Below are 16,022 nucleotides of genomic sequence, written 5' to 3'. Positions count from 1 at the left end.
GATTCGGAGGCAGGCGCGGGCCTCGGTGGGACAGGGGGGTGGTTCCTACGACTGCCACGGATGGGAGAGGGAAAAAGGAGCCCAAGCCACGCGTGGGCCACCAGTGACCTAGGCCAGCCCCCTCGCCGCCGGACAAGCAACAAAACCGGGGCCCCGAGAGGGAAGGGACTTGCCCTGGTCACCCAGCCAGTGTATGCCAGCTTGGACGCTGAAGGGATGGGGGGGAAGGGGTGCCATGTGCAGACAATGATAGCAGTGACAAAATGACCCTTATTGCTTTCCATCTGTGGCTTCATCACTTGGTCCTCACAGCCCCTCCATGAGCAGGGACCCGGGGGTTCAGAGAGGGAAATGGCCAGCCCAGGGTCTCTTGGATGGCAATTCTGAAGCTGGCCACTCCGGGCCGCCCCCGCCTCTCACTCAGGAGGGTGGGGCCCAGCCAGAGTCCTGGGGAAGACAGGGCACTCTGGAAGGGTAGGGCTCAGTGCAGGGACAAGCCCTGCCAGGCAGACGGTGCCCCCGCTTCCCCCACCTCCCGCGCCTTCCCGAGCTCACCTGCCGGGGCCAGGCTGAGGGTTGCGGGTTTCTAGCACTGCCGGCTGCAGGGCCAGAGCTCGGCACCGGGCAGGGGGCAGCGTCCTCAGGAGGCTGCCCTGGGCCTCCACGAAACACACCGCCCTCTCCCACGCGCCCAAGTCTCCAGTGGCCCAGCTGAGGCGGGGAGGAACAGAGCCGCTGGGGCTCCGGCTCCCGGAGGACCGGCCCAGGAGAGGCGGTGGGAGACAAGGCGGACCTGTCCAGCCACCTGAGCCTCGGGACAGCTGTACAAAAGTGCTAGCGGGTGTGCACCAGCCTGGCACCCAACAGGGACAGCCTGGTCCCTCACGTTACGCCCCTGCCAACGGTGCATGCCAGCTGCTTTCCACCGTCACCTCTCTGAACCTCACCTCCTCCCTCCCAGGGAGGCGACCATCTCCACCCTGCAGCGAGCTCAGAGCGGGTGCACGCTGCCCTTAGACGAGGTGCAGCGGGAATGGGTCACACTAGGCTGACCCTGGCACCCGCCTTGGCCCAAATCTCGGTGTCCTCGCCTGCAGGATGGGGGCACTGACACACCCACCTCCCAGGGCAATGTCCGGGACGGCACGAGAACACGCCTGGAAGCGGCCTCATCGAGCCCAAGCTACGTGGACCCCGCAGCCAGCAAGAGCCCAGGGGCCACTGCCGGGCGCAGACAGCACTCACTCTGGGGGACAGGGCCCAGGGGCGCAGGACTCTGGCCACGCTGCCGGCCGCTGGCTCCCTTCGCACCGGGCAGCCTCCGCCCACTCGTTCCTGGCCTGGTCCAGACAGCTGTAGGTCACCCAGCGCAGCCCTGGGGTCGGGGGGGAGGAGGGGAAGGGGGAAGCTGAGCCACCTCGCCGCAGGGGGCGGATGGTGCTCCAGGCCAGCCCCACCCTGGGCCTCACCTGCCCCACAGCTCACGGAGCAGGGCCCCCGCACGGCGGCCCATGCCCAGGCCTGTGGCTGCTTCGGCTGGAAGTAGGTGAAGGTGATGTCTGGGCGCGCAAGGTCACCATACTCCTCCCCATAGCGCCTGTAAACCTGCGTGAGACAGACAGGGGCCGGGCTGGCCCCCCCCCCGCGAGGTTCTAACACCCGTCCCCACGATGCCTCATTTGGCCACTCAGCACCGGCACCGTGTTGTTAAAACCCGCCTGGCGGGTCCTGCCTCAGCGGCTCTCTCTCTTTCTCTCTCTCTCTCTCTCTATCTCTCTCTCTCGGCCCAGGAATCTGCATTTTTACCCACAGAGTAAAGGGTGCAGACACAGCTGCCAGGCGGCCACATCTGGAACAGTGTTCCCGGGGGGGTTGGAGCTGGGGGCCGAACGGGGCTGTACGAGGAGGCAGGGAAGGAGTGAACTGCTTACCAGGAGGCTCCCTCCAGCCTGGCTTGCACTCTGGGGGAGACCCCGGCTATCTGCCCCGGTGGTGGGGGCAGAGGTGGGGCTGCCAGACCAAAGCCAAGGGCCACCAAACCTCGGACCCCTCCCTGAGGGTTCTCAGGGCTATTTCAACACATGCTAACTTGCATCCACCCCTCCAGGCGCCTTCCTCGGCAAAGCACACGTGGGGACACGTGCAGAGGAGCTCGTGCGTGGAGGATGAGCCTGAAGCCCGTGCTCCCGTGTGCCTCTGTCCCCAGCAGAAAGACCCCACATCCACTCGGTGCCAGCGACTGCTGCCCATGCTGCCGGGCGCGTGTGTCCCCTAACCCCGGGAGGCGGGACGGCAGCCTCCTGCCCATTCTACAGGAGAACACTGAGGCACAGGGTGGTGGCATACTCAGGCGGCAAGGGCAGGGGGAGAACCTAGCAGCCTCTGTGGAGGACAGCGTGGCTTGGGAGAACATTCAGCTTGCAGGCCTGGCCCTGTGCCTGTCCCTCTGTCCCACGGCTCCCGGGGGGTCTCACTTGCCCTCGATTAGGGTGGGGCGTGCCCATCCTCTGGCACCTTCAAGATCCAAGCCAGCAAGCCCTTTAGCAGCGGCCACCTTTCAGGACGTGCCACCCTGCCACATGCTTAATGCACCTTATTTCTGACAAATGAATCTTGACAAAACTTCGTAACGTAGGTATGCCTAGCCCCATTTTACGGGTGGGGAAATTTAGGCTTAGGAAAGTTCATGCCCTTGCCCGAGCTCTTGGAGAGCCAGGATTCAAACTCCAGTCTGTCGAGTCCCAGGGCCTGGACCCTTCACCTCTGGGTCACCCTGCATCCGGCTCCTGGGCTGACACGGCTCCAGGAGGGATGCCCCCACAGTGGGTCTCTAATCAGGGCATCACCGACGGTCTTGCTCCCCATGCCCTCCTCGGGCCAGGTCCGACACAGGCCTGATCCCCACTGCACCTGATCGCCCTGCATAGAGCCCCCTCTGCACCCTCCCTCCCCAACCCCCAAGTCCCCGGGGGAAAGCCCCCACTCTTCCCATGGCCAGCAAGACCCCTGCAGATCTGTCCTGCCTCCTTGCCTGGGGGGGGGGGGGCGGTGTGTCCCCTTCCCTCATCCCTCCTAGTTACCCATCCTGGGCACACACTGTTCCCTCAGGACGCGTTTGTCACTCCCTGCTTGGCCCGGCCAGCTCATCTCTGACCTCAGCAGCACAGCCCTCTCCCGGGGAAGCCCCCGACCCCTGCACGCCCACTCTCAGAACGCCAGGGACCCCGTGGGCTGACTGCTGAGCGATACCAGGAGGAGGCCCCACCGACCCCCACAGGCCCTCCCGGTCACCTGGATCTCCACGTCTTCCCGAGTGGGTCCCCGGATGCGGATCTCCTCCAGGTGAGGTAGCCGGTCCTCGGTGAGGGTCACTCTGTACTCGACACGGCTGTCCTCCAGGAGGGAGGGGTAGGTGGTGCTGGGAGAGATGCTAGAGTTCCCGGCCACGATGTAGCGCCCTCCGATCCGCACCGCTGTGGGGGGATCCAGCCTGTCAGCGGGGGGAGCGCCACCCCACCCCACCCCAGCCCCGCGGCAGGTGGCCACCAGCCCTCACGGAAGAGGTCCCGGTTTAAGGAATGGGGTGGTGGCAACCGCGGGACGTGATCTCTGCTGCCACATCTGTAGCCTCCCCCCCCAGGGTCCCAGCCCTCCCAGGGGAGCCCATCTGCCTGGCGCCTCGGTGGGTCAGGCGGTCTCTGCAGCCAGCAAGGCACAGCCTCCCAGGTGTGCACAGGCATCTGACCACAGAGAGCGTCTCCACGGGGCACCTGGGCGGGGGGGGGGGGGGGGTTCCGTTAGTTGAGTGTCCAGCTCTTGACTTCGGCTCGGGTCATGATCTCACGGTTCGTGAGTCTGAGCCCTGTGTCAGGCTCTGTGCTGACAGCGTCCCCGTGTCGGTGGCTCTGCGCCTCTGCCCAGAACCTGGTGAGCACTGTGGACCTGCCGTCTCACCAGGCGTGCTCACATGGAGCTCTCCAGGCAGCTTCAGGGGCCCAAGGACCCCCAAGCACCCCCACTCCGGATTCCAAGGACGGGTGTAGGCGCCCTCGAAATCAAGAACCACCGTGGCATGGGGTAGTAATGCAACCGGTCCAAAGACAGATGTGGCCTTTGCCCTGGGCTTCCAGGCAGGAACTTGCGTCACACCTGATAGCTGTATCTTTGTTTAAGGTGGGGGCTGGCCAAACCGGCAAGACCAAATACGCGATTTAGACAGCAGCTCTGAGTCAACCGCCTCAGCGAGCCCAGAGATGGAGACCATCCGCGTGAGGAACCGGTCCGCCGGTCAGGCCTCCCGTCTATGTGATGAAGCCCTAATTCAAACTGGACGCTGAACCCCGGTGAGCTCCCTGGGTTGGCACTACTCGGTGCATGTTGTCACGCTTCGGTGCTGGACACGGAACCCTCCCAGGTTCTGCCCTAGGCATCTCTTGCTCTGGCTTTATTGTCTAAGCCATAACCGCGGGTATAAAAGCTCTCCAACTTCTGGGGATCCTCCTAGTGACGTATCCACCCTGGCGGTGGTCAGGGAACCCCCTGAACTTGTAGCTGGCATCCGAAGTGAGGGCATCTTGGGGTCTGTGCCTCGCCGTTCGCAGTCTGGCTAACTCTGGGTGAGTGCCCTCTGCCCAGCTCACCCAAGTGTGTGAAGAGAGGTTTCTGGTTGGCGACGTATATGCTGGTCAGGTTGCGGGTAACCGTCAGGAACGTGACATACTCTAGAAGGAAATAGGGGAGGGTGGGCGGGAGGGTGGGTGGTCCCAGGTCACTTACATCACAGTCAAAGGGAGCAAATTTCAGGTGTACAGGAAAAAGAGCCTCAGCCCCGAAAGCTACCAATACAATGGGGCTGCCTCAGGCAGTAGAGGGCCCCCTGTCACCCCTCGGACAGTAGAGAGCCCCGTGTCACCAGGGGCCAATCAAAGCCAGGCTGGGCGGCCACCTCCAGGGTGCTGCCCCGGCCAGGAGGAGGGACTGAATCCAAGGTTCTGGGCTCAGCGTGTGACCCGCCACAGGGAGGTGGGACTCAACCCCTCAGCTGACCTTCTAAGCGCCCACTTTGCAAATGACTTGACCTCCTTTATAAACAGATCACAGCCAAGGGGTTCCCAAGTATAACATCCCTTCTGATGGGATTCCGTGGGTAGGAGGGGCCAGGCCGGCCTCCCACAGACCGCCCAGTATCTGGGTTTTATCTGCATCACAGCTACTGTGAGCAGTCATTCCCAAAACTCCACTGCCCCTGGTGGCGGCCTCATCAGACTCCGAGCTGGGCGGGGAGGCTGGCGAGGTGGAGGGCAGAGGCCGAGGCCCACGAGGAGGGTCCGGGGCTCACTGCCAAGGCTCTGAGCTGCAGGTGTCTCTTGGAGGCTGGCAGGGGCCCGGCCATCCACCCCGAGGGAAGCCCCTACCTCTGGCTCTTCCGGCCGTGAAAGAGCCGTTGCGGGGGCTGCACGTGCTGTTGTCCCCTCCACACACCTGGCACGCGTCTCGCACCTGCTGGGAGTCCATCCTGCCGTCACAGCCGAATGTCTGTGCAAAGAGCAGTGGCAGGTGACGCCTGTCCCCACCGACCCCACTGCTCTGAGGCCCTGGGATTCACACGACAAACTCGAGGCGTTTTGCAGCATCGGACCTCCATGCAGGAAGCAGGCATAAATGACTCCCCCAAGGTCACAGCGGAGCTCTTGACCCCCTGCTGACTCCAAGGTCAGTTCAGTGCCCTAGCATCACCCCATGCAGATTCCGCGGCAGCTTCACAAGGACCGCGCCCGCAGACCGGGCCCTCTCCGAGCCCCTTAGGATCTGGCTTCCGACGTGACTGGCCGCAGGGCCACAGCGGGTGGGAGGGTACCTCCGCTGCCCGCACACGCGTACCCTGCAGCTGCCCGACACGCACAGGCTCAGGGTCCCGTCCTCCCGCCGACCACTTGGCACACACCGGGTCCCATCCAGGAAACTGTCCCCACGCCTCACAATGAAGGTCTCGCCGATGGCTCGGCACATGTGTCTGCACAGAGCGTCCCCTGGGAAGGTGGAGAGACAGAGAACCCTGACGCGAGGGTGACCGGGAGCTGGGAAGGCGGTGACCCTGCAGAGCACAGCCCAGGTGGGCCTGCCCTTGTCAGGGCCACCTCACTTCATCCTTGGGGTTTGGGGCCAGGGCCCCGCCTCCTGAGGCAGCGATCGCGATCACGACGTAACCCTTGTTACCGAATTGAGCCAAGGAGCCCCCTTGGTGCTTCCCGGTGTCGTCTCACTGAATCCTTCCAACACCCGAGCAGGGAGTCCCTACTTTTATTTCCATCTTACAGATGGGAACACCGAGACTCAGGCCCCTTAGCAAGGGGGCCGAGCCAGGACGCGATACAGAGCCTGAGTCCGAGCCCTGCTCTCAACAGCATCAGGGTGATGGGGGCCAGCCCACCTTGACTGTACTGCTCAGCGGAGCCCCAGCGGTAGAAGGAGGTGTTGCCTGGGGACAGGTGTAGTGGTTTCCTGTCCGTCCGGGAGCACTGCTCAGACATGAAGTCCAGCTGGGTCTTCTCACAGGCCTGGCCGGGAGGAGGCAGAGAACAGGTACAGGAGGGGCCCTGGGATGGGGGGCCTGGGGGCGGGGGATCTAGGACAGGAGCCTTTGCCACCGGGGACGGCAAGGCACCCCGTGGCACGAGGGCCACGATGTGGGTTTGAGCCCGCTCCTGGCTGCGCTGCAGTTCCCCGCTCTATAAAGCAGGGGAGCCAAGAGCCTTTCTCTGCTGAGGGGAGAATCCCGGAGAATCTGCAAGGACACAGGGCAGGGCCTACCACCCAGCAACAAAGAAATAAAGAGCACTGCTCGCCTGCTCCCCTCCCTGAGCCCGTGCTCCAGGTGGGGACTCTGCCCTCCAGGTCTGGGGAGGCCCGTGACCGCCTGGAGAAAGTGGGAGGGAAGGCCTCGCCACGTGCAGACCTTGACACAACGTCAAAGGAGCCATCCGAGTGCCTCGCACCCAGGGTACTGGCCATGATCAAAGAACACCGGCGATAGGGACGCCCGGGTGGCTCAGTCAGTTAAGCGTCTGATTCTGGATTTCGGTTCAGGTCGTGATCTTGTGGTTTGTGAGTTCGAGCCCTCAACCCTGACAGTGTGGAGCCTGCTTGGGAGTCTCTCTCTCCCTCTCTCTCTGCCCCTCCCCGGCTCGCTGTCTGCTCTCTCTCTAAAAGTAGAAAAAGAAAGGCGAAAGAAAGAAAGAAAGAAAGAAAGAAAGAAAGAAAGAAAGAAAGAAAGAAAGAAAGGTGAAAGAAAGAAAGAGAAAGAAAGAAAGAAAGAAAGAAAGAAAGAAAGAAAGAAAGAAAGAAAGAAAGAAAGAAAGAAAGAAAGAAAATCTTAAAAAAAAACTCATGGGCAATAAAGATGGGGATTGGAGAGGATATGGAGAAAGCGGAACCTTCGCCCACAGCTGGTGGGAGTGCAAAATAGCTGCGCTGCTGTGCAGGATGGTTTTGGAGGCTCCTCAAAGACTTGAACGTAGAAACACCATACAATCCAGCGATTCCGCTTTTGTTTTTAACGTTTATTCGTTTTTAAGAGCAAGAGAGACAGAGCATGAGTAGAAGAGGGGCAGAGAGAGAGAGACACAGGGGGACGCAGAAGCCAAAGCAGGCTCCAGGCTCCGAGCCGTCAGCACAGAGCCCGACGCGGGGCTCGAACCCACGGACCGCGAGATCGTGACCTGAGCCGAAGTCAGACGCTTCACCGACTGAGCCACCCAGGCGCCCCTATCCAGTGATCCCACTTTCAGGTGCATACTCAAAAGAAATAAAAATTGGTGGGGTGCCTGGGTGGCTTCTGGCTTCCGCTCAGGTCACGATCTCACGGTTCGTGAGTCCAGGCCCCGCACTGGGCTCTGCGCTGACACCGAGGATCCTCTGTCTCCCTCTCTCTCTGCCCCTCACACCCGCACACGCGCTCTCACTCTCAAAAGTAAATATTAAAAAATAGGAATAAGAATTGGTCCTCGAGTCCACATACACACAGGCCCACAGCAGCACTATTCACAATAACCAAAAGGTGGAAATGGCCTAAATGTCCGTCAACAGATGGACGGATAACATGTGGCCCATCCACATGATGGGCTGCCGTCCAGCCACAAAAAGGACTGCACTTCTCACACCTGCTACGCCGTGGATGACCCTTGAGGACACGATGCTGAGTGACAGAAGCCAGTCACAAAAAGGCCACGCATTGTGTGGTTCCATTTGTATGAAATGTCCAGAACAGATGCATCCGCGGAGACAAAAGGTGACTGGTGGCTGCCAGGGTGGGAGGATGGGGGAGGGGAGCAATGACTTAAGGGGTCTGGGGTCCTACTTTGGGGTGACAGAAGCGGTTTGGAACTTGATGGAGGCGGTGGTTGCACAACATTGTGAATGTGCTAAATGCCACTGGATCCCACCCTTAAAATGGTTGATTTTATGTGACGTGAATTTCACCTGCTCTTAGAACGGAGGAATGGTTTCAGGGGGTGCTGGGGGGGGGGGCAGTGGCAGGTGGGGACAGAGGGGGACACTGCAGGGATGTCCTGGAGTATGCATTGAGGTCCCAGGAGAGGTAGAACAGCACCCCCCTCTTTCGCGCGAGCCACGAATTACAGCCGCCCTGATCCTTCCACACCCCCGGCCCCGCGCTGCCGACCTGACCCTCTGGCTGCACCCCGGGGAGGCAGGCCTACCTGGGTGTTGCACATCTCCGCCTGGAGGTCATCGCCCACACACGCACGCCCTCCAAAGGCCGGCCTGAAAGTACCCACAAGACACCGGGGGTGACAGGGGAGCCACTCCCCCCTAGCCAGGGAATGTGGAGGGGGGGCCCTCCCCCCCCAGCCCTGACCTGGAGAACAGCGCCTCCTGCATGCAGTACCTGGGGTTGCTGCACTGTCGCCTCCTGGTGACCACCCCTCCCCCGCAGGAACGGGAGCAGGGACTGGGGGGACCCCAGCTAGACCAGTGCCCGTGCACCGCTCCCACGGGGGTCAGCTCCGCCAGGGAGCGGCAGTGACCTTTGGAGCACCACTGCGAGAGAAGGGCACACTATCGCACACCCAGGACGGCTGGCATCCCCAGGGCCCCGCACACGCAGGGTGGCCACACAGGCATACACACGTGCTTGTGCCCCGCCCTCCCGTCCTGCTCAGGAAACGAAGCTGAATACGAAAGAGGGCAAACCCCAGCGTGTAGGACAGAGGGGTCTGGCCCCCGCAGAGTGGAGGAGAAGGGCAGAGGCACAGAGGTCTGCAGGGTAGCGGGAAGCCGAGCGCCTGGTAGAGCCCGCCAGCCAACACATGCTCCGTCACTCCCGCTCCGACCTTCTGCTCGCCACACTCTGTCCCATCCAGGAGGGGAGTCAAGAGGCGGCTACAGACGCTTTGGTCCAGGGGGTCCTCGTGGCAGGAGAGAGCCTGGCACACGTCCTAAACGGGGACACAGGGGGCCCGCTGGAGGGGCTAGTGTCCAGCCTCAACTGTCCCCCCGCAGACCACGGGGGCACACACACCGCTCTGTGAGCCCACAAAAATGTTTTCACTTCTTCTCAAATCAGCAGACAAAAAAGGATTCTTTAGGTCAAAGCAGGTGTCCTCATATGTAACGTTAATACGTTTTGTTATAACAACGCGAAGGAAAAAAAGTTTATATGTTTTATAAAAACACTGATAACAATTCTCAGTATTCCGTATTGAGAAAGAGGCCCCGCTAGGGCAAAGGTGCCTGGGGCCCATGGAAGTCCAGGGAGGAAGTCCGTCTTTGGGGAGCCGGCCCCCCTTCATCTCCCCTTCCCCCGCTAGCTCACACTCCTGCTATAGGATTCAGTGTGGAGGGGACTTCCTCCAGGAAGCCCTTGGTGACTGCCTATTAAGTCCCGCGTCCATGGGCTCAGGGGCTCCACATAATCTGTGGGACACAGTCAAAAGGAAAACATGAGCACCCTCGCTCAAAATTTACGCATTTTAAGAGGTGCCTGGTGGCCTGGCACGGGCGGGCGCTCACAGGGCACAGTGGAGCAGGAGCTGGGCGCGGGTAGAGGGTGCAGGGGCTGGGTGGCGGAGAAGCGGGACGGCCGGCGGGACTCACCAGGTGCCCCCTGGTGAAGGTGCAGGCCACCGCTGCAGGGCCGAAGGCGACGCGGCACTGCTCGTCCGCGCCGTAGTGGAGGCCGGGCTGCGCCCGGGGAGGGCTCCCCGCGGCCCCGGCCTGCGGCCCCGGCGGGTCCCACAGGCAGCGCAACCGTCCTGCGCTGCGACAAGGCCCGGCTCAGACCCCGGGTGCACACCGGGGTGGAGGGGTGGGCGCGGGCGGGCGGGCGGGCAGGGGGTTCTCAGCGCGCACCCCCAGCAAGAGCTGGGACCGGGCTTGGGCCCGGGCGGAGTGGAGGTGGGGCCCGGGCAGATGCCCGCAAGAGGGAGTGGGGAGGAAGGGGATGAGGCGGGGGAGCGGCGAGGAGGGAGGGGTGGCTGGAGGGAGGGGCGGGGATGGGGCCGAATTGAGGCGTGGGCGCGGAAACCGGTGGACGCAAGAGGGTGCGTGGGAGTGGGGGAGAAACAGGATCCGCGCAGGGAAGGGTGGCTGGAGGGAGGGCCCAAGGAGGACGGAGGAGGGCCCCGGAGGGGGGAGGGGACAGAGCGCGATGGGGATTGAACAGAGAGCTGGGGCACAAGTAGGGGTGGCCCCAAGTGGAGATAGGGCGGAGATAGGGCTGCGCGGGTGAGGGACGCGGCTACCTGAGCAGGTGCAGCAGTTGCTGGCGGCTGCAGGCGGACCATGAGAGGTCACCCCTGGCGGTCGCAGCGTCCTGGGACGCCATCACGTGGCCGCTGGGCCCACAGCCGCTCCCGGGCGCGCCGTCGTGTTCCAAGCCCAAGCTGTCCCGGGGGAGGCAACGCTCAGAGCCCTCGTGCCCCCTCCACCCGCCTGGAGTCCAAGCCTGGCCAGCCCTCTGGTCGGGTTGGAAGCGTTTGCAGACCCCACGGCCCCCTGGCCCCCCCACCAGCGAGCCCTGCCTCCGTTTCCCCCAGAGGGAGTGCTCAGCCAGCCAGCCAGGTGGTTCCTGCCTCTTTGGGCTAATAAATATCAAAAGGCTTTAGTGGCCCTTGGGTGGCTCAGTGGGTTGAGCCACTGACTCTTGATTTCCACTCAGGTCATGATCCCACGGTTGGTGAGATGGACCCCCCCCCCCCCGGGGCTCTGCACTGACAGGGCAGAGTCTGCTTGGGACCCCCTCTTTCTCTCTGCCCCTCCCCTGCTCATGTGCACGCTCTCTCTCAAAAATAAATAATAAATAAAACATTTTTTAGAAGGCTTTAGGGGCACCTGGGGGGCTCAGTAGGTTGAGCAACTGACTTCGGCTCAGGTCACGATCTCCAGGTTTGTGGGTTCGAGCCCCGTGTGGGGCTCTGTGCTGATAGCTTAGAGCCTGGAGCTGCTTTGGATTCTGTGTCTCCCTCTCTCTCTGCCCCTCACCGGCTTGTTCTCTGTCTCTCTCTCTCAAAAATAAATAAAAATTTAAAAAATAGAAAACAAAAACAACATACAGTATAATCCTGATTTTGCAAATAAAAACTATGTGTGTGTGGGCGCCTAGGTGGCTCAGTCAGTTGAGCATCTGAATTTTTTTTTTATGTTTATTTAGAGAGAGAAAGAGAAAGAGGGCGTGAGCAGAGGAGGGGCAGAGAGAGAGGGAGACAGAGGATCTGAAGCAGGCTCTGTGCTGACAGCAGGGAGCCCAGTGACAGGCTTGAATTCAGGAACCATGAAATCAGGACCTGAGCTAAAGTCAGATGCTTAACTGACTGAGCCACCCAGGGACCCGAGGGTCCAAGTCTTGATTTCAGCTCAGGTCATGATCCAAGGGTTGTGGGAACGAACCCACATCGGGCTCTGCATTAGCATGGAGGCCGATTAAGATTCTCTCTCTCCCCTTCTGCCCCTCCCCTGCTCGCTTAAGCGTGCTCAAGATTCTCTCTCTTCGTAAAATAAAAGTAAATATGTGTGTGTGTAAGACCTGACTACAATTACATACAAAAGGTGAACAGATGTTACCTCTAAGGGCTGGGATTTGGGATAATTTTTACAGCCTGCTTTTCCTTTACCTGAATTTCCTAGAAAACGTTTTCTAATTGTGAAGTCTGTCTTGCTTTTGGGGGGAGGAGGGGGTAAAAACAATTTTTTTAATCACCTGGTAATCAAGAAATAGCAGATTTCCCAGCCCTTGCCCTCCTCCCCCCCAAGTCCACTGAGGTCAAGGGTACAGGTTCCTTCCAGCAGACTCCTACAGGGCTGCCCTCCTACCCCACGGCAGCCTCAACGTTCCCTCCTGGGAGCCCCAGTCGGCTCCTAGACCTCAGCTTGGGGACAGTATGCCTACCTGTGCCCAATCTCATGGGCAATGGTGACCCCCAGGTCAAAGCCGGTATCCTCAGTGATGAGGCAGCTCCAGGAGGATGAGCAGACACCCCCCAGCTGGGTGACCCCCCGAACCTGCCGGTTACCATCAGGCAACTCCAGGTCAAACCTTGGGAAGAAAAAAGGCACCAGGCTGCTGCTGAGGCCGGGCCGCCTTTGCAGAGGGGGGTGGGGAGGGGAGGACAGCTCCCAGGCAGGCTGGCGTGCCACGGGGGCGCTCGGCTACCTGGTGATGTAGAGGACCAGGTCGGCATGCCCAGGATCTGTGTCGTCCTCGGGGTTGACAGTCCTGCTCCACTCACAGACACTCAGCAGTGAGGCCGTGATGTTGGCTGTGATATTCGGAGCATCCTGGGGGTGGGGGGGTCACAGAGCCCGTGTTTATGGGACCTGCGCCACCACAACCCTGTCGCTGTCCATGCTACAGACGGGGAGAGCGACAGGAAGAGACAGAATGGCAATGGGGTTTCCAGGGACTCTGGGCTCCCAGCTTGGTGCCTACCTCAGGCTGGGTCAGGGTGACCATCTTCACCAGATGCACTCGGAACTGAGTCCCCAGGGATGGGTCCCTCAGCAGCTCTGACCCCTGTGGAAAGGCAGGAGGGAGAGGTGACTGGTGGGTGGGCGGGGCCTGGCTGCGGCGGGGCCTGGAGAGACTGCTCCATTAGCAGTGGGGGGAAATGCTTGTCTCGGGGCTGGCGGCCAGCCACAGAGATGGGCAGACGTGTGCTGGTCCTCCTTGCTCACGGCTCAAGAAGGCCAACCACAAAGAAAAGAAAACCTGAAACCATGGGATGCAAATAATTATGAGTTTAGAACATTCCATTCCAACACCGTTTCCTGCTCACCAGACTCACCCCGTCCTTTCCCTTCTCTGTCCATCCGCCTGGAACACCCTTCTCTCCACCTCGGCTTGTTTCACCTGCACCTCTCCAGGAGGCGGCACGAGGGCCTCCCCTCCCTCCGCGAACCCTTTTCCGGGTTCCCCTGACAGAGCGCTGTCCCCACCACCCCCCAGCCAGGCTCCTGGCTCTCTCTCTCTCTCTCTCTCAGCACATCTGCCAAGATGCCCATCATGGTTGACTGTCTGTGGTTATTTGCAGCAGCCTCTCCCTGAATTAGACATGCCCCCCCCCCCCCCCGAGAGAGAACCCTGCCACCACTGGCCTCGGCTGACCTGAGTCTGAATCCGAGCTCTGCGAACTACCCGTGTGCGCGTGATCCTGCTAACCAACCTTGGAAGCTCAGGTTCCTCACCTGTGACATGGAGGTAAAGCCTTCCGTGGCTATTGGCGGACTCAGAATGATGCCGCGGGCACAGGATGGGTGCCCAGCCACGACAGTGGCTGTCACCACGGCCAGCCACCATCCGGGCAGGAGCCAGTCCGGTACCTACCACTGTCCCAGGTCCTCGTAAGACACATCAAGGACCAGAGGGAGTACGGCTTGACGACCGAATTTCAGCAGAGTAGACGGGGGGAGGAACCCCCCCCCCCCCGCCCGCCAAGCTTTCAGGTGACTGAAAGGAAGTGTTTTTTCACCTCTGGGGCTGCAGGCAAAGACCTGTGGACTCGGGCTATGTCTGCAAGGGGACAGGACCACACGGGTGTGTCCCTGAGGCCCAGAGAACTGACAGCGGACAGGGTGGTCTGATAGCCTGGCGCTCTGAGCCCGGGGGGGCTTTTCCTTTTGCCCCAAACAGGTGGGCACACCTAAAGCTGGGCACAAAGTGGCACCAAGCTCCGAGCATTCTTGGAGGGCGGGCTCTGCCACCCTGCACGGCCAACTTGCAGACGGCGGCCGTCTCCTTGTCCCTCCCCCCACCCGGCACTGGTGTCCATCCCCCGACGTGGCAGACACTCGCCGGCGGCCCAGAGCAGTCACCGCGTGTCATACGTGTATTCTCAAACCGCTGGACACAGGGTTTCATGCAGTCTGTTAGGTTACACGTGAGCGTCAGGTTGTTGAAACGCCCCTTTCTTTGCTTACCCTGCCCCCCGAGACGACAATCAGTGGGAGCCACTCTTCCCACGCCACCTTTACCCCTAGAAGCCAAGGGAAGGGGGGTCAGTAGAAACGGGGGTGCCCCCAAGAAAGGGAACAGAGAGGCCAGTGTGGGGTACCCCAGCTGGTGCCCGGGCAGTGCTGGCCGAGGTTCCCATGGAGCAAATGGACTTCAGGCCAGAGGCCAGACCTGAGGGGCCTTTGGAGAGAAGGGACCCAAGTAGCAAGAGGCGGTGGGGTGCACTAGGGAGCCAAGAGGGGTTCCAGGACCTCACCCGCCTCCACTGCAGGTGAGGGAGGGGAGGAGGAGGAAGGAAAGGACAGACCACACCCCTCCCCGCCCCAAAGCCCTGGGCCCCAAGCATGACCCCAGCCTTGCTTAGGTTTATACCCGAGTTCAGCCCAAGTTCAAACTACCAGATAAGCCAGCCCACTCACATTCGGCCCCAAGTTCCCAGTGTGGGGCACCGTGTCCAGAGGCTCCCGAGCCCCACCGCTTGTGGTCAGCACCATCCAAGGGGCCCGCTCCCCAAGGAACACTCACCATGTTGAGGTTGGTGAGCACGTAGCGCTCAGTGTCCTCTTGGTGAGCCTGGTAGACGTCGGGGCCCACGGCCACCAGCAGCTCCAGGTGCAGGACCCTGCCGGCAGCCCATCTCCGGAGGCGAAGGCGAGGGGAAGGAGGACGGCCTGGTGAGGGAGGGGGCAGAGCTCAGAGCGAAGGTTCCAGAAAGCAGACGACCCATAGCTTTGGCCGCCCACGGCCAGGTCTTTCTTGGACTTGGAGACATGGTTGTGAGCTCTGTCCCTGCCACTTACCACCGTGGGTTTACGGAGTCAGGGGGCCCGGTCCCCAGCTTTCTCATGGGAAAGGTGGGGAGCAGGGAATGCCTGCTCCCAGGCGGGTGGGCGCCGAGTAAGAGGGCCTGTCCTGGACCCAGTCTCAGCTCCTACCTTGGGCCCTCCGGGAGCCGGCCTCTAGGCTTCTCCGAAATCAATGGTCTCAGAGAGCAGAGGGGCCCGAGCTGTTGAAAGTCACTTTATATTGGGACTGTCGGAAACAGTGGCAGCTGGCCCAAGAGGCTTCTGGGTCCTGGATTTCAGCCCACCCCCAAGGCCAGGTCCCATCAGCGACTAGCCATTTCGGAGCATTGAAAGGACCAGGTGGCAGGGCAGGGCCCAAGGAGGGAGCTGTCGTGTGGCTTTTACGTCCTTGGTGTCTTCCCAGAGTCCCACACTGGCTCTGCCCCCTTGATGTGTCCCCGCTCTGGGCACATGCTGGAGAACGGGGTCATCCCGAGACGAGCCCAAGACAGGACCCTGCTTGCACCCGGATGCAGCTGGGAGCCCGACGAGCAGGCCCGGGCAGCCGCAGAGCCAGCCATGCAAGCCCCGAGTGGCCACCTTCTGTCTTTGGGCCTCAGTGTTCCCATCTGTGGTATCGGATGTCCTGCCAGTCCCGGAGCTGGGAGACCCCAACAGCACATGTCTGTGAACGTGCTTTGTGATTGATGAGGGGCTGCTCGTAGGCTGGAGGCCTAGCTGTCCCCCTCTAGGACAGCTGGGGGCATGGCCGA

The 16,022-nt window shown here is 61.4% G+C and overlaps 1 protein-coding gene across 1 annotated transcript in view; it reads right to left on the bottom strand.

Moving 5' to 3' along the window:
• The window catches only part of ADAMTS13 (ADAM metallopeptidase with thrombospondin type 1 motif 13), a 31,695-nt gene that overhangs the window by 11,087 nt on the left and 4,586 nt on the right, over positions 1 to 16,022 (bottom strand). The window contains exons 7-22 of the mRNA XM_086684410.1: positions 14,990 to 15,135; positions 12,944 to 13,027; positions 12,668 to 12,792; positions 12,404 to 12,550; positions 10,761 to 10,901; positions 10,114 to 10,276; positions 9,351 to 9,455; positions 8,906 to 9,057; positions 8,718 to 8,781; positions 6,431 to 6,557; positions 5,881 to 6,029; positions 5,415 to 5,535; positions 4,641 to 4,721; positions 3,292 to 3,473; positions 1,470 to 1,605; positions 1,246 to 1,375 (exon numbers count right to left, since the gene is read on the bottom strand). Coding sequence (XP_086540536.1) covers positions 1,246 to 1,375; positions 1,470 to 1,605; positions 3,292 to 3,473; positions 4,641 to 4,721; positions 5,415 to 5,535; positions 5,881 to 6,029; positions 6,431 to 6,557; positions 8,718 to 8,781; positions 8,906 to 9,057; positions 9,351 to 9,455; positions 10,114 to 10,276; positions 10,761 to 10,901; positions 12,404 to 12,550; positions 12,668 to 12,792; positions 12,944 to 13,027; positions 14,990 to 15,135 — 2,053 coding nt within the window. The remainder of the gene's footprint in view (positions 1 to 1,245; positions 1,376 to 1,469; positions 1,606 to 3,291; positions 3,474 to 4,640; positions 4,722 to 5,414; positions 5,536 to 5,880; positions 6,030 to 6,430; positions 6,558 to 8,717; positions 8,782 to 8,905; positions 9,058 to 9,350; positions 9,456 to 10,113; positions 10,277 to 10,760; positions 10,902 to 12,403; positions 12,551 to 12,667; positions 12,793 to 12,943; positions 13,028 to 14,989; positions 15,136 to 16,022) is intronic.

Source organism: Puma concolor, chromosome D4 (assembly GCF_028749965.1).
Source record: "Puma concolor isolate L17-30 chromosome D4, mPumCon1.1.hap2, whole genome shotgun sequence".
NCBI lineage: Eukaryota > Metazoa > Chordata > Mammalia > Carnivora > Felidae > Puma > Puma concolor.
The sequence above is the reverse complement of the archived record's forward strand: the minus strand, read 5'-3'. Positions and strand labels throughout refer to the sequence as shown.